The sequence below is a fragment of the Sciurus vulgaris genome, assembly GCF_902686455.1.
Source record: "Sciurus vulgaris genome assembly, chromosome: 5".
NCBI lineage: Eukaryota > Metazoa > Chordata > Mammalia > Rodentia > Sciuridae > Sciurus > Sciurus vulgaris.
Window position 1 is genome coordinate 128,618,774 of NC_136465.1, and position 23,278 is coordinate 128,642,051.

The 23,278-nt window shown below is 36.9% G+C and overlaps 1 protein-coding gene across 1 annotated transcript in view; it reads right to left on the reverse strand.

Annotated features, from left to right (window-relative positions):
* The window catches only part of GRIP1 (glutamate receptor interacting protein 1), a 364,416-nt gene extending 341,606 nt beyond the window's left edge, over positions 1–22,810 (reverse strand). The window contains 1 exon segment of the mRNA XM_079142206.1: positions 22,238–22,810. Coding sequence (XP_078998332.1) covers positions 22,238–22,370 — 133 coding nt within the window. The 5' untranslated portion in view covers positions 22,371–22,810.
* Between the last annotated feature and the right edge of the window lie 468 nt (positions 22,811–23,278).

The window sequence follows — 23,278 nt, forward strand, 5'->3', positions numbered from 1 at the left end:
TCTGCTGCCTTCCATCTGAATTCCTGTCCCACAAAATCTGAAAGTATGATAGAATAGTTACTGTTCATCACTGAGGTCTATAGTAGTATAGTACCCAGTGATAGAAACAGAGCTATCAAAGTTTTAGTTAAAATATTCAGTCTTATGGCAAAATTTATAAGGTGTGTTTATTTTTAAGAGTCATCTTTATTTTTCATAAATTGTAAAACCAATTCAATGTCAGTAGAAGTACCTTAATTATTGGTGTAGCATAATCTGCTTTCCTTTGCTGTGGACAGAATCTCTTGCTAGCAAACACTTCAAAAACCATGCCAAGCAAAGTGTTTTCCCCCAAAATAAGCAGCCAAATTCATTTGTTTCTTTTTGTCTTTTGAAAAAATTTATTTGCAAATGGTAGAAATGGGAGAAGTAGGATGAATGCATAGTCTATCATCCAAACTGGGACCATTTTTCAAAACAGTTTCATTGAGATATAGTTCCCATACCATAAGATTTACCCATGTAAAGTGTACAATTCAGTGTTTACTGGCTTCAGTCAGATGTAAACATCACAATCTAATGTTAGAGAATTTTATTCCCCTCTAACCTAAGAAAAATTGAAAATGAAAGGAGTCTAATAATTATTCAGGGACAACAGGCATAAATTTAGTACATACAGGGTATAAATTCAAAATAGGAGGTGCTTTAGAAAGAGACAGATGATCAGAAACGGTACTCTAGTTCTTTTCTGGGTTAAGGGAAGGTTGTATAAAGGGATAGAGCCAGTTTTGAAAACTCTTTGGCAGTGTCTATTAAAGCAGAACATATGTATGCACTACGGCTCAGTAATTCCATTCCAAATGACTACTTACTAGATGATTTCATTTAAATCAACTTCAAAAACATGCAGAAGTAATCTATGGTGTGACATTAGAGATTAGGATTGTGGTTTACCTCCAGGCGAGTTAGTGACTGGAACAGGCAGGTTGGGAATTGTGAGGTTCTGGTGATGATCTATTTCTTGTTTTACAAAGATGAGTTCCCTTCTTAAAGAGTCATCGAATAGTACATTTAGAATTTGTGCACTTTTCTATATGAACATTAGGTAAATTTGTGTTTGGTAAATGGATATTAAGAACCTGAATTGAGACAAGATTTGTGAGCCCTGAAGACAGAGCTATCTTAAAGAGAGCAATTAAGAGCAGTTAGTGTTCAAATAGTAGCAAATAGGTGCTAATTTTCTCCTTAACACCTTTCCCTGAAACTGGAGACAATGAAATTCCTAGGGAGATAGAGGTGGGGAAAAGCAAAAGGTCTTTCTCACACAAAGGGAATGTTTAAGTAAAGGACAAAATAATTAGCAGTAAGAAATCATGGAATCTTTTTTTTTTTTTTTTTTTGGCAGTGCTGGGGATTTGAACCCAGGGCCTTGTGCTTGGGAGGTAAACACTCTATCAACCGAGCTATATCCCCAGCCCTGAATCTTTCATTTTTAGTTGGAGTTTTTCAACGCTTCTGCTAACCAGGATAGTGTTTTGGAGTTGGAAGTAATATTAAGGATCACTTAATCATTTTTTTTTTTTTCACTTTCAGTTAAGGAACTAAGGTCCAGAGAATTCTGATACAATTAGCCCACAATTATACAGCTAGTTAGTATTAAAGCTGGAATAAGATTCTAGGCATCTTGATATGGAAACCATTTTTTTCCCTATTACTAATGATAGTTAACTGCTTACCAAGTAGCAAACTCTGTGATAAGGGCACTCCTATTGATTTAATCTGATCTCCAGGAGAGACAATAGGTCTAACACTTACCCATATTTTATAGAGGGTGAAACCAGAGATGCCTAGAAAAGTTAATATACTTTGACAAGGTTAAATATTAATTAAGCAGAGGTGCCAGGATTCCAATTAGTTCTTACTCTAGAGTCTAAGAATTTAACCCAGGGGCAATATTGCTTCCTTGAATTAATAGTACTTTTTGCCATGTTTCTAAGTTGAAGAGTAAATGAGCTCATAGATGTGTTATTTCTTGATTGTTAAAATGTCACAGGTAAAAATTCTGAGTTACTTTTTACTAGGTTCTAATTCAGTTGTTTTTACTTATTTATATCCGAGAACAATACATCCATTTGACCAATACGCTCTTCAATAGGCAGGAAACTTTTCCTCTTGACAGCTACCTGTCAGTAAAGTGATTGAGTTTACCGATTAAGGAGTCATTCAACACCCAGAGATAACCTTGCAAACAGCACCTCTTTTAATCACACATCTTTATTTCCTTGGTAATGTTCTTAACAACATATAATAAGTTGGGTTAAAGATTCATGGCCAACACATAAATTTCACAGTTTTCTTCTTAAGTATCCATGGATATTTAAGATCAGGTCCTGCAAGAATCTAAATAACCATTTCTACCCAAAACCTCAAGAATCTAAGTAACCATTTCTACCCAAAGTGCTAGAAAAACACTATTTTGAGTTTGATGCAGATATAAGAAAACTCATTCAGATAAGGCATATTTGACTTGGCAAACAACAGCCTGTTTTAGAGTTTGATTTCCTCACATTTTTTCTAAATATCTAATTCATAGTAGAACTGAGACATTTAAGAAGTGCAGGCTCATTCATTATGCATTGCAAAGTGCACTTTCTTTCAATTCATTCATGCTGTAAGACCATCAAGGTTAACAACAGTAGAACAAAAATGGTATTTACTTCTCTCTTCATTGTCATCATTTTGAACTTACAGGTATGTAGAGATAGAGAGACCAAAGGGGAAAATGGAAAAGAGAAGCCCCTCATTGAAGCCAATATTTCCTCTAATTTATTTTTAAGTAGAAAACTGTTACATGAAAAAGCAGAGGAGTGAGCATAAGTGATCATTTTATTCAACCATCCCCCAAAGATGATGAATACACAGCATACTTCACTCCCATGGCAGACATCACTAACTGATAAAAGCCTGCTTTCCTGCCAAACACAGATTCCCCTGACCTCACGTTCTTTCCCAAAATAACATCGATCATCTACTATGTGCAAGACACTGTACTAACCACTTTAAATGCATCACCATCACCTCATTTTATAGCCTCACAACATCCTAAGAGAGGTCTATTATTATTCTCCTTTTAGAGAATCAGAGGTGAAGTCACACAGTTGCAAGGGGCTGAGCTAGCATTCAAAGCCAGGTTCATTTTCCTCCAGTGTCAATGCTCATAATGATGACACCTAATAACCAGATTCCACCAGCTGGCTGGAGTTAGCACCTAATATATAAGCTACTTGCCATCATGGTTCTCCTTGCAGATGTTCCTTCTCTGGCATCACAACGAGGGGTCACAGGACATTATTGCTTTAAAAAAAAAGAAAAGATCTTTCCTACTCATTAGTCTTAGATTTGCTTCTAAAGGCCACACAAAGCAAATTCTTAGCTTGCATATGGAAGCATCACTGTACCTCCAACCTCCCCTCTGATATTTTCCTGGGAAGGGCCCTCTTGGCTGGGGTAAGGGCCTTCTGTTCTTTCAGTCAGGCCATATGTGCCTTTTATGTGTCCCCCATCCTTCTGTAGCAGTGCTGGTTTGCCTCCGTCTCCCTGAAGAAGAGAACATGTTGCTAGTAAGGCTGGACCAGCTCCGGGGACAGTAGGACTATCCCTACCTGCCAGGTTCTGGTTCTCTTGGTTCTCATGCCTGGTGATTGAGAGCCAAACAAATTTTATAAGTCCATTAACTTACGCTGACCATTTAATATTCTATTAAGTTAGCCTGGGTCTCAAAGTCCAGATAAGAAGGTGGATATAAGAAAGAGAAAGTAGAAGAAAGTTGAGAACTGATTGAGAACAAACATTGAGGAGATGGAAATGTTTCTGACAAAAGAATCTGCCAAGTTTCCCAGTTAAAGTGTCCTCCTATCTAGGTGGAATACCCTTAACAAAATTTAGTAAAAGTGGCCCAGTTCAAAACTCTTTCTGTTTTTCTCTGCCTGAAATCATTTAGAGATTCACTGAGGTTAATAAGCAAAAACAAGCAACAAATGGTGGGTACATTCCAGGTTTTCTGAGGAATCTCCACTGCTTTATAGAGTGGCTGTACCAATTTGCAATCCTACTAGCAATGTATGAGTGTGCCTTTTCCCCCACATCCTCGCCAATACCTATATTGCTTGTATTCTTGATAACAGCCAATCTAATTGGAGTGAGATGAAATCTTAGGGTGGTTTTGATTTACATTTCTCTAATTACTAGAGATATTAAACACTTTTTCATATATTTGTTGATCATTTGTATATCCTCTTCTGTGAAGTGTCTGCCCAGTTCCTTAGCCCATTTATTGATTGGGTTCTTTGTATTTTTGGTATAAAGTTTTTTAAGTTCTTTATAAATTTTAGAGATCATTGCTCTATCTGAAGTGCATGTAGAAAAGATTTTCTTCCACTCTGTAGGCTCTCTCTTCACATTGATTGTTCGCTGAGAAAAAAATTTTTAGTTTGAATCCATCCCATTTCAGCATACTACAATAACGCAGCCACATCAATGTTCATAGCAGCTCAATTTACAATACCTAGATTGTGGAACCAATCTAGATGCCCTTCAATAGATGAATGGATAAAGAAACTGTGAATATATACACAATAGAATATTATTCAACCATAAAGAAAAATAAAATTATGGCATTTGCAGGTAAATGAATGGAGTTGGAGAATATCATGCTAAGTGAAGTAAGCCAATCCCAAACAACCAAATATCAAATGTTTTCTCTGATAAGTGGATAATGATACATTATGGGGATGGGGGGTAAGCGAAGAATGGAGGAACTTTGGATTGTGTAGAGGGAAATGAGGGGAGGGGTGGGGGCTGGGGAAGGAAAGTTTGTGGAATGAGACAACACCATTACCCTATGTACACAAATGGTATGAATCTACATTGTGTACAATCAGAGAAATGAAAAGTTGTACCCCATTTGTGTACAATGAATCAAAATGCAGTCTGTAAAAATAAAAATAATTCTTTTAAAAAAGCAACAAAGCCAAAAGCAAAACAAAACAAAAATTAAACCATAATAACCTGGATTATCAGATAGTCATACACTTTAAGTGAGAAGAAAGTCATTTGGTTAGCAGATGATGTCACATCATTATTAGTACACCTTTTTGATTAGGATAAGGATGGAGAAGGTGAGGAAGGCTGAGAATTTGGGGATGGGGATAAGTATTTTGTTAGAGGGAAGACCTGATGGTATAGCACCATGTGAGCCTGTAGCAACAGGTGGGCAGCAGAACAAGGGACAGTTTCAGTAGGCAAATTCACCTCTGTGGCACTTGACTCAGGACTAGGAAATGTGCTGCTTTCTTCTCCTCCCTGATCCCAGCCCAGGTGTCATTCATCTCATCACATCCTCAGACGTGGCCTGTGTCGGAACGGCCCCGCCACCAAATATCCTGTCTGCAAAGTGCTGCAGCTGGAAAGAGAGTGGCAAGAGCCCAGGGACACACTTACTCCCAGGGGTCCTCCAGGGACAGGGAAGGGGAGGAGCCACGAGGTATCAGGTGACTCTGAGCAGGGACAAGTTGACAAGAGACCGCAGCATAGAAAACTGCACCAAGGTCTGACAAATGATTTGTGGTTTCGCAATTGACCTCATTCAGTTTAATTTAATCACCATAGCAGTTCAAGTGTTCTATTTACTCTCTGGGAAAAAGCTATGGTCAAATCCCTAAGTCTGATTTTTTAGATACTTGAGAATGTAGGGTGGAATGCAACCAACAGCAACACAACAACAACAAAACGATGACAAATAAGCTGCTATAAAGCAGGGACTACAGCTTATTAAGTTCAATTTTACACACAAGTGACCTTGAACACCTAGTATTTGACCCCTAAATGGCCCCAGCTGATCCCAATTACTATCTGTGCACATGCACCTGGGTTTTCTGTAAATCAACACACTAATAAGGCTTTGTTTTCAGGCTGAAACTTTAGTTAGATGACTCTGCTAAAAACTGAAAGGGGTCACAAAAAGGTCTAGGAAGCATTTTGATTCTATAGGACACACTTGTATTGCAAAACTGTGGTTTACCTTTTGTTATTGTTAATTTTAAGCAATTATTTAGCATGAACTCTTATCTTGAGAAGTGTAGTTCTCTTCCTATTCCTCCCAACAAGACGAGGTACATCATCTTGTACACCTACCACTGGTATGGTGTAAATGCCTGTGCCCACACCCCAAACTCATAAGGTGAAATTTAACTTTCAAGGTGAAAGCATTAAAAAATAAGGCTGCTGGGTGTGTGTGTGTGTGTGTGTGTGTGTGTGTGTGTGTACGTGTGATTGGATCATGAGAGTGGAGTTCTCATCAATGATTATTTATAAAAGAGGTCCCAGAGAGCTGCCCTGTTCCTTCTGCCAATGGAAACTGCCCCAGGAAAAGAAGTAGAAGGTGATATCTGTGAGGAATGGGACCTCACCAGATACCGAATCAACTGGCACTTTAGTCTTGGACTTTCCCACCTCCAAAATTGTGAGAAATAAAATTCTTGATGTTTATAAGACACCCTGTCTGTGGTATTTTGTTATAACAGCCTAAATGGAACAAAAAAACAGTAATCAGCATAAAACAGAACAGGCAAAGATACAAAGGGGACAGGCAGGAGTAGTGGTCCTTAGTGATTCGCTTGCCCATCTGCCAAAGCTCCTTAGTGTGGTAACAACAACTCAATTTTTCTTTCCTCTACATTCAATCCATATAACTTATATATCTTAAACCTATCACGTTCTCCCAGAGTCCAGGGGTGAGAAAGTGACCCATATCTGGTCAACTGGGTCATTTCCCTTCCCTCTGACCTTATAGATTACCATGGAGCACAAGACAGGTTGATAGAATCCATTTGAAACTAGTTAGAAAGAAGAATTGAGTGGCAAAAGGACAACAGAACAGAAATTTGCTGGACCTAGTGTCAGGACAACCTTGGGATCTTTTTGTTAAATAATTTTTTCCCTGCTAAAGCCAGTTTAAATTGAGTTTCTGTAACTTTTCCCTTAAAAAAATCTAGACAAGGTAGAGGTCAATCTCTTGGAATTTTGTTTCTTTTGATTTACTTTGTAGTTGAACAATAACATTTAATATGAAGGTAGGTAGCTTTAAGATGACCTGATGATTCTGGCTTCCTAGTGTTCATGATCTGGTGTAACCCTGTCCTTCTGAGTATAGGCTGAACTCTGTGACACTCTTCTATTGAATGGAAGGCAAGAGTGATGGGCTGTCACTTCTAAGATTAAATTTCAAAGAGGCTATGACTTTTGCTGACATGCCCTTTCTTGCCCTCTCTTGGCTCTCTTGCTCTGAGGGAGGCCAGCTGCTATGTCTGAACTGCCCAAAGGAGAGAACCATGGAGGGGGAAAAAAAAAAAAAGCTGAGGCTGCCAACCAATGACCAGCAAGGACCTGAGGACTGCCTGCAGTCACAGAAGTGAGCCTGGATGGGCATTGTCCCCTAGTCCAGCCTAGAGGTAACTACAACTCCAGCCTAGACCTTGATTACAACCTTCTGAGAGACCAGGAACCCAAGGGCCTAGCTAAGCTGATCCACAGAAACTGTGAGATGTGTTTGATATGTTAACTTGCTAAATTTGGGGCTAATTTGTCCTGTAGCAATAGGTGACTAACAGAATGCACTTATCCCAAGTAGATTAACAATAAAACATTCATCCTTTTCCTCTTTGTTATGTTTCCCAAGACAACTCTCAATTACTTTATTTATAGGATTTACAAAGCAGTTTTAATATATCAAAGTTAATAACATGTTGATAGTACTGAATTATATGGTTATGAGAAAATATGGTATTTGAGTAGTAAGATTCTTTAAGAGAAAGACTGACAGGTGAAATTTCAATCTAGCTTAGACCAGTCTGTTTTACAAATATACACAGTGCGCACCTGCTATGTTCCATACATAGAAGACAAATAGTGCAACTGGCCAACTTCAGAGAGCCCAAAAGGGAGGAGAGAAACATAAGAATGAAAACAGATTAATTAAGGGAAGAGTCCCTTCTTACTAGCAATGTGACACTGGATAAGCCATTTAACTTTTCAGTGCTTTGGCTTCCTCATTTATAAAGTGACAAATAACAATAATAATAGCTGATTAATCAGATTGTTTGAAGGACTAAAAAAGAAAATATATATTAAAGCACTATAAAATCTCAAAAGGAAATAAACCATAATAATTATGATGCTTACTAAAAAACCATAATATATAAGCTTTACCATGAAATAGATAAGAATAGTTTGTAATTCATTTGCTGTTTACAGCATGTGGAAAAAAATCCCATTGTATATTTAAATATGTTCTTAAATTTGAAATTTGCACTCTAAAGGTAACTGGTTGGATTACTCCTTTAAAAACCATGCAATCTGAATTACTTCTCTAAATATAAACCTCTCATACTTTCATCTTAATTTATTTTCTATGAGAAGACAGTTACAGTAATTGTTTTAGAAAACCTGAGTAAAAATTATATAGAACATGCAAATTCCAATCATTTTGGTCAAATCAAAACTTTCATGATCAAAAATTTTTCTGCCCTCTGAAAAAGAGACATAATTTTATTTGATATTACTTTTAAATAGTGCTTAAAGTTACTATTTACAATCAATTTAATATTCTCATTGCTTCTATTACCTTCTCCACTAAGGTTCCTCTGATATTTGCTGTGAATCATTAAATCAACATTTTGAGGTCACTGGAAAACACTTTATTTTTCATATTTTCAATTTGCTACTGTACTTCAATTCATTATTCTAGTCCAAATAGCAGATCTGTTAATAAAAATGCCCAGGCAAGAAAAATTGATTTCATTTTAGGGAAAAGATATCAACAGTAAACTGCTTTGGACTGAGCAATCAATGGTTATTGAATTCTAGACTCCAAGCTAATATTTCCAGCTCTACAAGGTCCTTGAGACTCCAGTTGCCCACTTAGATTTTAATGAACAAGGTCAAAATCATGAACTGAAATACTATGACTCTAATAACATATTTTACCTCAGAAAAATTTTGGCCTCTAGGCATCATAAACTGCCAAGTATCTTTCCAGTAAGCCTAAATATTAATATACATATCAAAGTTGAAGATAAATATGTCCCTTGGAATCCAGTTGTACTCTAGTTGTCTACACTTTGGTACAAATAAAATTAAAATAAACATTTATTAAGCTCTAACTATGGGCTAGCCTAGGAGCGAAGGGACTATAAAGTTGATGGAATAGATAAAATGTAATTGAAAAACTTAGAAAATATAGGGAGTAAGGAGTGAATTTTAGGTTCCTAGTTCGTACAAATTTTAACAGGACAATGCCTTTAACTAAAAAAGGGAAGGAAGGTGGAATGAACACGTTTGTGACAGGAGATCAAGGTATTATCTGAGATGATGGAGCACCCAGATGACAGTTGAAAGTAAAGAACCTGAGCTCATCTGTGGTATCTGAACTCTAAAGAGGTACTCAAACTCCAGAAAAGACAAATGGCTAAAGCAGGAAGAAGGACAGAAGGAGAAGGTGATCACAGAAATGGGGAAGAACTATGGAAAAGATGGAGCTCAGATGCCAAGAGAGAGAGAAGACTCCAAGACCAAAGTCATGAGCCACTGCCAACTTGGACAAGAAGATCAACAGAGTGAAGGAAATTTTAAAAAACTCCTGGTGATGCCTAAAATTTCACTGATGATCTTAGCTGTATCGCTTTCAATGGAACAGCAAGAGTGGAATCCAGAGGACCATGAAACATTTTAACTATGTGCCTTCATTTTGCTTTGGGGATAGGAAAGTACATATGAAATTTTTGGTAAAAGATATTTGGGAGGTGGGATAAGAGGGAATCGGAGTCAAGAGAACTTAGAAGTAGCCTAAATCTTTGGTTGAGAGTGTGTATCGGCATGAAGAAGGGAGGTGCAATTTGGGAACAATTTTTGAAGAAAAGGGAAAAAGAGCAACTGGAAATAAAGATAAAAGATTGATGACTGGCATTAAGAGCCCAGCTAAGGCTGGAACTCATAAATCTGTAATGTGGCCAACCACCATGGCAATGTAGGTTTTCCTTCCAGTAATGTCGGTAGCCTGAGAGCAGGAGAGAAGACCACAAGTGGTCTGAAGGAGCCACGGTAGAGTGCTGGCAGACACATGAGGCTGAAGTGTTGAGTGGAGATGAGTTTGTGAGGGGCCTGTTGATTGACCAGGGACCCAGACACCTAATGAAAGAAGAAGTTGACAACATTCTCACAGGGAGAGGGGACAGATAGGGCACTGAAAGGCATATGACTTTAACATTTAGGATTGATGGAGAGTAAGCGGGAGTAACTGGGACATAGGGGATATCTAAGGAGAAAAAAGATATAAAAATAAAGAATTTGATAAAATTAAGAGGTACCAAATGACTTAGCAAAGAACTAGTTATACATTTCAAAAAAAATGATACACTTCACTATGAATTTTCTCTAGACAGTGTAAAATTTGTATTTTAACAGGAAACAGATTGAAGTCATGTCAGGTCATTGCTGAGGTTCACTGTTACATCTCAAACAAAGAGATCCCTGTTGTGTTAAGAAAGTATTACAATTTCTGATTATATGAGACCCTTTCAACCTGAAGAAGGAAAAATCAAAAACCAAAACCCCAAAATCTTCCAAATGAAAAGAATAAACAGCTAGTTGTCTGAGACAATTGTAACACCACAAGTAAGACACCTGGACAAAGCCAAGCTGAAACTGGGTTAGGTAAATGACAGAACCTGACACCAAGTTCATTGACCACTATTGCCAAGAATCAGAGTAATATTCACTTGAAATACTAAAACTTTACTGTAAATATCTTTGCTTTATTTGAGAAATATTCCCCATCAGTAAATCTGATATGTGGGCATTTATTCTATTTGAGGGTGAGAAGAACATGATTCATATGTAACTTAGTAACAGAGAAGGCAAAGAAAGGAAACTAGCTCCTATATCACCCTCCAATTCTCATGAACACAAGAATTTATTGGGGACCCCTAGAGAACTCTGCTGTTATGACATGTTTACACCCATATTCACATTTTTGCTCATGATGCATTGGTTTCATATATATAGCTTTAATAATGTGAGTAAGAACTCTCAGACAGGCACAAAATGCATTCGCAGTCAGATATTCCAATGGCCAGATGTGGCACAGCTCTCCTGCTTTTAGTTCCACGTTGCTGAGGGGTTAGAAACAAGCCTTAATCAGGATCTCCACCCAAGAAGGAATCCACTTGCTCACCTTGGTGATAATAAATCCAAGTATCTTCAGGTCCAAACACACTGTGGATTATGAACATCAGGTTCTAATCTCAGATTCGGTGAGACAACAATAGAGTCATACCAGAAAGTAAGGCAAGTTTTCCTGTTCAAAGCACAATTGAATTCAAAATAATTGAATGAGCAGGACTAAGAAGAAAATTTATCTCATTATACAATAGTTAGTCCTAACTGCAGCCACATTTGCTACTTTTCTTATTCTTAGAGACATGGGATTATATCCAACACAGCTTATAGATTTACCAATTTGTCCAGAGGGTTAAAGTTGGGATCTGGAGGCACCCGTGGGCAGACATAAGGAGAGGGGTCACAGAGTGCAGTGTCTGGGGGTTCACTGCACTGCACACAGCTCTCAGTACAAAGTATGGGCTCAAAGAATATTCACTAATAATACCTAACAGACCAGAAAATTGTGTGACATTGGGAAAGTTAATTGGACTTTTTTGGCTCCAGTGTATCTGGAAAATAGGGATAATAATATCTGTTTTGTAGAGTTATGTGTATTAAATGAAATAAGGCATGAAAAGCGTTTAGCATAGGACCCAATGCATACTAATCTCAGGAACTTTCTAACAAGTGTGGTTGAAAAAGGAAGGCAGACCTAGAAAATCTCATGAAATATAAATGTTTCCTTTCTCCTCCTCCTCCTTCCTCCTCTTCATTCACACATTTCAATTCTCTAACATTGTTGTAAGTGCTGTTTTCTATGTTACATGGAGTAGTAGAAGGAGAGGGCCAGAGTCAGGTTTAGTTTGGATATGGCAAACTAAATCTCTTATGGCCAGAGTATTGTTTTCTAAACTTCCTAATCAACTGGATATGTGAAAATTGACTATGAAGTAATATGGGCAGAAGATGGGAACCAGTGTCCCTCACAGTTTGGCAAGCAAGAAACATCTACCCATGGGCCAGGCACTGCCAGGTGCTGGAACATGAAGATGGTAAAGTGGCCCGCTCAGGAGGCACACACATGGAGGTAGTCACAAGACCAGGCAGTACATGTGCATGCTACTCACACACACAGAGCCCAAGTCTGACCCTTGGGAAAGTGAGTGGAGTGGCAGGGAGCTGTACTTGGTGGCAGTCTTTGAAACCATGAGAAAGGTTTGAGGGAAAATAAGATAAAACTACACCAACTTCACAGACTTACATACTTATGTCAATCCTACTCTTAGTGGACTATGTAATCCTGAGTTAGATAGCCCTAAAAAAAAAAATCACTGAATGTTACTACATTGTTGTGGTTAATATGTAAAATTAGAGGGTTGGACTGGAAGGTTCCAACAGTTCTCAGCTTTAAGTTTCCTTTTATGCCTAGCATCTTCCAAATGGCCCTAAAAACACCATTACCCAAAAACTTAGGGGTTTTTAAAAATAAAAGAGGCTTTGATCCTATAAATCATAAAGCCTTGGTATTGGTAGATAAAACCAGCCATAAACAACAGATTCCAGATGCTGAGAATTCTCCAGTTCTACCAGATAATGAAAGGTCACTGTAAACCAACAAAGGGGAAATTTATAACCAACTGCTGAACACCTGTACATCTCACCCCAAATTTTAGCAGCTACTCACTTAAGGTGACCGTGATTATAGGCCAAGTGAAATGTACTGAGTAAAGTATTTTCAAAATAGAAGTTCACACCCACGTCTTCAAAATACTTGCAAAGATGGGGCTGAGGATGTAGCTCAATGGTAGTGACTTGCCCACCACATACAAGGCCCTGGGTTCAATCCCCATCACTGCAAATTTACATATATACATATAGATGTACTTACAGAGTTAATTTTTCACTTGTAGGCGACAGTTTAAAAAAAATAAGTGCTAACCGCAACTGTGATCATTTGTAAAACTCTCCAGTGAAGCTATTTGTTAACCTACATTCAGTTTTTAGAATCAGCAAGGATGCCACTGTCGGCTTCACATTCTATACTGGCTACATTTGACATGTGCCTGGTTTTATTTCAAAAATGGGGCTTCACAAATCAAATGTTATTTCCTACACCTGAAAATTCATGAACCACATATTGCTGCCAGAAGTGCAACATGAAAACACAAGACCAGCTCAGCAGTAATCAGAAGCACCTGTTTCACAAAAGCTTGCCACTGTCCTGAAATTGATCATAAACTTAAAAGTATGTTGCTTAGCCACTATCATGAAAAACAATTCAATCGTCAGAAAATGAAGATTTTTTTATATTACACTGGAATTATTTCCAAAAATAAAAGATTAATTCCCTGAATCATATTTAATGAATAGTAATGGATCTAGAAAATAGCAATATTCCAACAAGCAAAATAAGATTCCCTGGTCATCCATTGTTAATAAGATAACAACAGTAACTAACATAGGGTTCAATTTTTCATAAAGCAACAGAGGATGGCGATGATGTGGGCTGTAATTAGAAAGACCCTGTGTGAATTTCCTGGCTCTCTGGAAACTGTTTTTGACACGAAATCTTTACTATAACATGCATAAGCCATTAAGAATCTCTACAATGTGGTAAATTTCAAAGACGAGGGACAAGTGTGATATATTCTTGTCCTATTGAAAACAAATGATGAACTATCAAATGATCATACATTTTTGTATCCTCTGATTACATGGTAAGTGCACTTTTAGATTAAAAATTGTGCTCAGTGATGGTCAGAACCCAAACACAAAGATTACCACACACTTACTGACACTGTTCTAAAAGCATAACAAACCATTTTAGCATTCCCCTCCCCTTTAGTTACTCCTAACTTAGCGATATCAAACTTAAAGATGTCTACATGTGATGGTAATAGCAACCCTACCTTTTTGATAAAAAAAAAGTCTTTTTCCAGTAACTGTGTCCCAGTTAGCCACCACAATTTACCTGTTAATGAAATATTACATAGCTGTGATCAAGCTGACTTTAAATCTGTTCTCTCTCTCTCTCTCTCTCTCTCTCTCTCTCTCTCTCTCTCTTTCTCTCTCTCTCTCTCCCTCATTCCTAGGAAGAAATGCATTCTGAATTTCAAACAACTGATATTACAAATGAACATTAAGGAAGTAATACATCAGAAGATGTCAAGGAAGATGCTGTTTTGGAATTGATAAATACAACACTTTCAACTTCTGAGGGTTTATGGCCCTGCCTCCTCCTAACTAGTTCTTCACACAGTGCTTTCATTTCTTCAAACAGGGCCAGTCTAACTTCTTATTCTCAAAGAGGGCCACCTTAACTAAAACACCATTTGACCACCTCCGACACTCTGTTCCAGAGCTTGATCTCATTTTCTTCATTGCACTTCCAGCCAACTTTTGTTCTCTGCTTCCCTGTTAGCTTGCACCTTCTACTAGGGCAAGGGTTTTCTCTGTCCTTTGCTCAACTGTGTCTCTGGCACCCAAGGAGGTCTTCCCCAGGTCCACATTGATTCTCCCTTGTGTAAAATGCTTGATATCCAAAGTGTTCTGGATCTTGTTTTGTTTAATTTTGGAATATTCACATATACATGATGAGATATGTTGGGGAAGGGACTCAAGTCTAAACTCTAAATTTATGCTTCATATACAAATAGGTTAAAGGTAATTTTATACAGTAATTTTTCTGTGAGCGAGCTTTGTGATGTATCACACAAGGTCAGGTGTGGAATTTTCCTCTGGTGGTATCATACTGGCACTCAAAAATTTTCAGATTTCAGAGCATTTAGGATTATAAATGTTCAACTTGCATTTGTTAAATCACTAAAGTATTGGGATACTTACCATAAATTTAATCTTCCTATGCTTGACAGAGTAAGGAATTAAAGAAGAAAATTCAAATATAATACTGTCTTATTTTAAATGTTATTAATTATGAGTAACTTATCCATAATCTTATAATATTTTGGAGTCAGTTCTAACAGTTTAGTACAGAGATCTTCAAAGGTTTGGCATATCAACTGAAACTCAACTGAATTTTATACATCTGTAGACCTAATTGCTTATATTTAGTTTAAAGCCATAGATTCAAATAATTTAATTCTACAGTTGAATGTTTCAGAGAAGCTTTTTGACTATAAGATTATGTAATAGTTGAGACATCAAAATAGAATTCTAACACTTCAAATAAAAAAGGCAGATAATCAATTGCATTATATATTTAAAAATACCACTGGGAGTGTTTCCCTCTAGCATCAGGCTGAATTATCTGGTGAGAGGTACATGGTGAAGTTTTGTGGTCCCCTCTACAGCCAGATTCAACTCTGCACAGAAACTGGGGACAGGAAATGTTAAGTGCATGTAAGTAATGCTAAGGGAAACATCTTTGGCCCAAGTGTGCCCACTCGTCACCCGCTTTCTCTAGCTGTGTGGGCCATGTGCCTCACTGAGATGCAGGCTACTGCCTGTATCACTGGGTGTTTGCTCGTTCTTGGGTCTTTAGTGTTTTACACTGCCAAGTAGCACTCCTATTTTACACCCAAGACACTAAAGCATAGGGACTCAGGTGATTCATCCAAGGTAACACAGTTCCCTCGTTTCAGTAAGAAAATTAAATTATTAGAGTTTAGAAACTCCCATGGAATAAAATCTATATTTTATTTCTGTCAAATGAAAATAACCCAATAGTCATATTTCTCCAATTAAAAAATTACAAACACTACCAGCTTAGAAACTATACATCTGAGTTTCCATCCTGGTTCTGGTCCTTTTCTCACTACAGAATCTTTAATTTGGGCAGCCCTGGAAACCTCATGACCCAGAAGAAGGGACCATATGTGTCTAAGAGCCTTTCTATTTTTCCCTTCCACCTGTGCAGGCTGATTTGACTCCCTCCCACCTCAGAATGGTTTCTCCTCAGGCAGAGGGCATCAGAGTGAATTTGCAAACTCCTGAGGAACTCTCTGACAGCCCCAGCTTGGTTTACATGTCCATTACCAGACCAATCGCCGTGGGCTAGGAAATAGTATACAATAATGATGACAGTTTTGATCAATCAATAATGACAGAATTGGAGTAAAAATGGGGTATTTTTCAATATGGAGGCAGTTTTTCCCAGGGAGGGGAGTGGAGGCAAGTCGGGGCAGAGTTTAAGGGAAGACAAATAGATGTTCACTTCATCATGAAAATGGAAAGCACGAAAATGTATTTTTCATTAAATAAATGGAAGGTTTGGTGATCTTTTAGAAATACACAAAAAAGAAATGAAAATTGCCCACATGGATGTGGGCCCAATACAGAGATCTTCTGGGTTTGTATAGTTAAGACAAAAATAGCAATGAAGGAATTACTCACCTCCACATGCCATATGTTATATTCATGAGAGAATAATATGAGTAGAGAGAAGACATGAAATCTCAGTGCCTATCCAATTCAATATAGTGTATATTTATTTGGATCAGGATTTAGATTTTGAACATGCAATGTATTTGTTAGAGTATGCCCGCAACTTAACATATAATTTAAACATACAGTTCTGAACTTATTTAAAAGAAGCACAGATTTTTTTGTGTCTTGCTCTGCCTGGAAGTGAATGTGTCTACCCTGCAAGGTTTTAACAAATGCTGGATGTCCACATAGTTGGAATACTGGGGTAGGATTTCCTGCAATGGCAGGCCTTGCTAACTCAACTCCAAAGCTAGTCCTAATTCTAATATTCTCAGATAGATTTGATATCTTAAGTTCCCCGAAGAGATACTTATTGGCAAAAGTAGATGTATTTTTAAACCACAGGGCAAATAATAGAAGCAGAAAATACTGTTGCTTGGTCTTTGAGTCATCAGCAATCATTGTCATTAACATCACCCATAAATGAGTTAGTTTGAATTGCAAGATAGACCAAGGAGTTGGTTTTTGTTCAAGAGTTTAGTATAAGAGGATTCAATGTTCAAAACATTAAAGCTACTTATCAAGGAAATCAACCATTGTAATTCATATGTAGATGGATCTCGGGCCTTAAGTATCATTGGAAGGATCAGATCTTAGGAGAGTTAAACATGCATGTAAGATAATGACTGGAGTGTGAACCAGACCCAAAAAGATAATCTAGCTTTTAGACTTAGTTCTGCTGATCAGTGGGCTTGCACATGCATATGTCATTTAATTTGTTGGATAACTTAGTGTTTTCTTTTTTTTTTTTTAATCTAAGAGATACTCAGGTGAGACAAACTAGATTCTAAGGTCCTTTTCAACTTTAATATTCCTTTGCATTATTCCACACAGAATAAAATAAAATTTGGAATAATGAAGTTGATGCTACAAAGTACCCAACAAATGGTACATGCTAGCCAGTCATTGCCCAAAAAAACAAAACAAAACAAAACAAAAAAACAAATGTACTACAGATGGAAAGCAATTCTTAGGAAAGAAAAATAAACAGGATTGTCATAAAATAACAAATTTGCACTGTTTCCTTATAATTGATGCTGCTTCTAATTCTTCTGGGTTTTCTTGAGTCAAACAGCTGAGGCTTGAATCATCCAGGATCTCACATCCAAGACCTGTCAGTTCAATGATCACTGTTTTCAACACAGAAATGAATGGCTGCTAGGCACTGAAGAAGTAAGGATAGCCTATGAACGTGCTTTCCTCTCTTCTTCCCCCTCCTCTCTCCTCTCTCCCTTCATACCCCAAAGGCTGAGAAAGGCAACCGCCTCTTTGATTATATGTCAGCTCTTGTAAGTATTATAGCAAGGATCAGCCATCTTCCCAAAGTATGTCAAAATTCTCACTCAATCCTTTTCGTACATTTATTAAGAGAGAAATGCTGTTCCTTAGATGCCGAGAGGTTATAGTTCCATGAATTTATAAATAAAAAGGTTTAATGTTAAAATTTAGTCAAAGGAACTAGTAAGAAGAAATTAATTGTTTAATCACCCATACCGGTGCCTAAAAATCCTCACACTACAAACACCCACCACTAAATTTTTTTTTTTTTTTTTTTTTTGCTAAGAATAATAATGCACGATATTTTCCAATTAAAGAAAAGAAAGTGAAGCATTCCTCTTAAAACATAATTCAACATGTAAAGTACTTTAAAGCCTGAATTATCTAAGGATTTTAAATGCGTACACTGTTTAATAAAATAACTTAGCTAACAATGTTTTATACACACACACACACACACACACACACACAAACTATTGCTCAGTATCTATTGAAATAGGAAAACAAAAACAAATCAACAAATAAAATAATTCATAAAAACAAATGACCTTTCTCCAAAACATCTATACCATCGTCATGTTCCTCCCCCTCTCTAGTTTCCCTGAAAGGACCTGAAGGAGGAAAAGTCAATGGGTCACTAACAACTACCTTAAGCAACTTTTATGCAGTTTTCCTCCTGCAGAGGTGACTCAGAATGAAATGTGGAAGAGCAGTTACCAGGCAGAAAGCCCATGCCTAATTCAATACCACTGCATACATGCAAAAGGTGCCAGGGTCTTAGGTAAGAGATAAATAAATTTCCCCTTTTCAAGTAGTTGAATTGTAAGAATGGTGTCAGGCAGAATTTTTTATCAGGGATAAGAACAGTCCTAAGAAAATGTAAATATATTATGTGTTTTATTACTTGAATTTGATGTGGCTAAATAAAATATATAAACAATAGAGTAATTTTATTTTTTTGTAAGGTAGTTTAAATAAAATATGACCTGAAAGAGCCTTTAAAGAAATATTGCTATAACACTTGATGGAAAACAAATAAAGCCACCAAACATAATACAATTGAATTTTAGGGTTCTCTTTTAGCTTTTTGTCACATTCAGGATTATGGCAGTTCTATAATCAATGCAAATTTTTCTTAAGGAAAACTGCCAAATGATTCATCTATGTGAGAACCTCAGATAGTAAATGGTGCTCCTTGGTAGATACAATTAAATACAAGATGTGATCTAGGATTTACCAACATATTCAGAATTCTGTAGCTTTATGAAAATTCTTCAAAGTCAATGATACTCAATGATAGAGTATAATCTTCATACTCAATGATAGAGTATAATCTTAAAGTGACAGGAATCCCCCCACTAACAATTCCTACCAGAAAGTCAATTCCTTCAAGATATTCAGGTAAGTTTGTTTGTTTGTTTGTTTGATCCCAGTTAAAATCCTTTAGTCAATACCTTTATGCCAAGAGGGGCACAACGGCATGTGCCTCAAGTCCCAACTGCTCTGGAGGTTGAGAAGGGAGAGTTCAACACAACCATTTCCAAAAAAGAAAGAAAGAAAGAAGAAAGAACCTTTAAGTGAACTGGTAGAAATTATGTAAAATTTAGAATTATATAGTTCTACACCTAGAAAAGTCTTCAGGATAAAGCCGTCTTGTGTCACATTTTAGGAAACTAAATCCCAGAAATGTTTGGTGATTTGCCCAAGGCACCTGTCTAGTTTATTTAAACTCCAGAATTATGAAAGGACAGATGAGTGACAAAAGCAGTTTTTTAAAGAATCAAATATATTCATCTTCATATACATTTGCATACATCAATTCTAAATCAAAATGCATAATAGAAAAGACATTATTTAGGATAAAGTTGAATATCAGTAAGCACTTGAAACTGTACAAGAGAGGGCAGACTTATTGGGGAATTTTCTGGGGAGTTCTTTCTACCTCAGTCTTTCATTATCATATGTATGAAGTTTCTCTGGTAATCTGAACCAACAGAAAAATTCACAAGACAGAGTTAAGTTTCAAGAAACAAACAATACAGGGAAAAAAGAATGCCACTTCTATTTTATCAGTGGTGCCAATAACCAAGATGTGAATGTCATCAGGAAAGTCCACCACATTCTATGCCTTGATGTGAACAGTTTTTAAATCACAAAGAAAACACAGAGGGCATAAACTTTCAAATTATGCCAAGGACTAATTAAAACAGAAAGACAAAAACAAAACAAACAAACAAACAAAAACATATAGATAGCAGATGTCATTGAATTCAACCATAGTACCCCTTTGAGAGGGTTGGCTGTAAGCATTAGTCTCACCCTTTAATACTTATCTATAGCTGTTAAATATAAATGGATGTCTCTCCTACCCAATTCAGAGAAGCCCTGAAACTGTAGCCAAAAGATGCACTAAGAGGACATCATGCCATATGACACATCTTTAAAAGCTCTATTTGATATTTGACAAAATGCCAAATCCCTAGTGCACAAGTCTACTGTGACACATTCTGCTTATTATGTAGCAGTTTGGAGTTGGAGATTCAATACACATCTAACTCCACAGAGTTATAGCCTGTATAATGGGTGCTTCCTGATAAAACACAGGTGAAAGACATGGGTTTCACATAAAAAGCAAATAACTTTATGGTTAACATCTTATCCTTAGCCTGAACTTGACAAACCAGATAAGACATGATTCTTTCTGAGTTATTGTACTTGATGTATAAAGACTACGACCTGACTTATAACATTTTCTTAATAGTTTTGAAGACATTTCTTGGATACCTCCATAACATTTTTCCTTGTAGATACATTTTGTAAACTTAGAGTTCCTCTGTTGTTTTTATAATATTTCACAAACTAGTAGAATGCAGGTATCTAAGGAATTTTGTTTGATTCTACTTGTACAAACATGTCATTATACTAATCTGAGGCATAAACTTGACACAGGATATACTGATTGCAAGAAATGCATACAATAAATGCCAATATAATTAAAAGTACTTAAGCTTCTTTTTTTCCAATTTCTGAATTTTACTATTACTCATAAAAGCTGACAGTATTTTTTTGATATGACACAAATCTTAAATTCTAGAATATATTAGGAAAACTAAATTTAGAAAAAAAGAGACTCACTACATTAGAACAGATTATTCACATACAAGCTTTTTGAGAGAAATATCTTTAAAACTCAGAGATTACAAAATCATAGCCATATTACTCAAGAAAATATCAAATAATTACAATTTTGCTTCATTGTTTTATTGCTACAAAGTGAGTTTTCAAATCTCAGCCTTTATCAATCACAGCAGTATTTCTGGCATTTAGAACTAATTCACATGACTTTCAATGCAAATGAAATTGGGATCTAAATTATTTATCAGTCAATGCTCAGGGGTTGCAAATGGGATATTCATGTTAGAGATCAAAAGGCCAGAGAAAAGTAGGATTGGAGTGCAAATTTACAGACTCCTATTCAAGAAGATCAGAAATAAGTTTTAATTTTTAAAATGTAGATTATACATAGCTGTCATCTACCTCTTTCTCATTTGGCACATAAACTCAGTGATCTCTGCTTCCTCTTTGCACCCTGAGGCATTCCTGGGCATTTTAAATCTATCAGGACCCATCCACACCTCACCAGGAATTAAAACACTGACAGGTACAAGAAAAATTGTAGTTCTCTGCTATTTATTAGCTAATTCATGAATGTCTCAATATGAATATGTTATTTTATTTTATGGTTATTGCTGCTTGTGGCTGACAGCAAATAAGAATTCTCTTAATTTAACAAAATTATGAACAAACATCACAGAAAAGCATTTGAACTCCCTTGTCAAAATAGCATTTCAGATTACAGAAAACTGTCTAGAAGTCTTAATTGGAAGTGTTCATCATCAGTACCAACTTGAACATGAACAATTCTTTCTTCCATGAGCTAGCCTTCCCAATTTTAAAATGTGGAAAAAAAAAAATACACAGCATTATTGAAAAACAAGTACAACAGAACATATTTTGACCAATTACCACATTGGCTTGCAAGATACCTTTTTGAATGACTCATTAAAATAGCAATCAATTAATTACATCTAAAATATTAACGATGTGTCTAGACCTATGGCTGATTATACTGTCTAGACCCTATCTGATAACTATTCTTGCAACAAATCAAGTAAAATGTAGCACTTCAGTACTTACAGACTGCTCACAGAGAACACCATCTGGGGAACCTTTTGCATTTAAGATTAAAGCTGCACACAAGGTTTATTGTTAGTCCCAGGAAGCAAGAAGGAACAGGAGAAGGGTGGAGGGAAGTGCTTACTTCGAAAATGCTCGGAAGCGTAATAATAGACATCCTCATAACCCTCGTGGTAATCCTCTTCTGGTCGGTACTTTTTGCCCTTTCTTCTCCTAGATCTTCGGATCTGCTTGACAAAACCCAGGAAACGGTCCATCTCTTGCTCACCGTGCAGCCAGGCTCAGCCAGCACCAGAGCGCAGAGACAACCCAGCTGCTTGGGAAGCCGGTGGAGCATGAATGACCAACACCAAGCTTGGGGACCAGACGCACTGCCTCGGATCTGCCTCTATGCTACCATCAGAGCGGAGATTTTAGCCATGGAAGAGATAAAAATAAGAGAGCTATGGAGTTTACCTTGACAAGATTTCTCATTTAGTTCAATAAACTGTCAAATCTGCAATTTTAAAAAGGAGAGGGAGAGAAAGTGAAATGATAATGAAAGTCTAGGAGGAAAAAAAAAAAAAAACAGCAAAGCTTTGGACTTCAAACAGTTTCAAAACAAAAGTTCAAGAGATTCAGCTGAGGCAAGAGGAGTCCCAGCACTAGAATGTCACTATCCAACCTCTCCATCACCAGGGGCGGGGGTGTAGGAGAAGAGGGGCGGGGAAACACCAGTAGTCAATGGACTGAACCAAAGAGAGAGACAACTGACTTTTTCCTACCTACTAATCCCACTGCCTGATTTTAGCACCTCTTCTTTCAAAGCACAGCACATGCTTGGGAAAGTTCTTGGAAAGCTATTGTTTTGCAATGGGCAGACTGAATAACTCTGGGCTCTCTCACATATCACATTAATGAGCAGCAAAGTGGTTCCATCCATATGCACAGCCCTCTTGCTGACAAGAGTGTGCTGTATGTGTTAATTGGAGCAGCAGGGAGAAGGCTCAGCAGCTGCTTTCAAATGACACGTTTACCCACTGGGCATTAATGTATTCCAATCGCTGTTTGATCTAAATATTAAAATGCACTTCACAGAGAAGCTTCTCATAGGCTTAGTAACAGCATACCATAATCAGCAAATAAAGGAAACTGCATGGTTTCAGGGAAAGGAAATACAAATAAT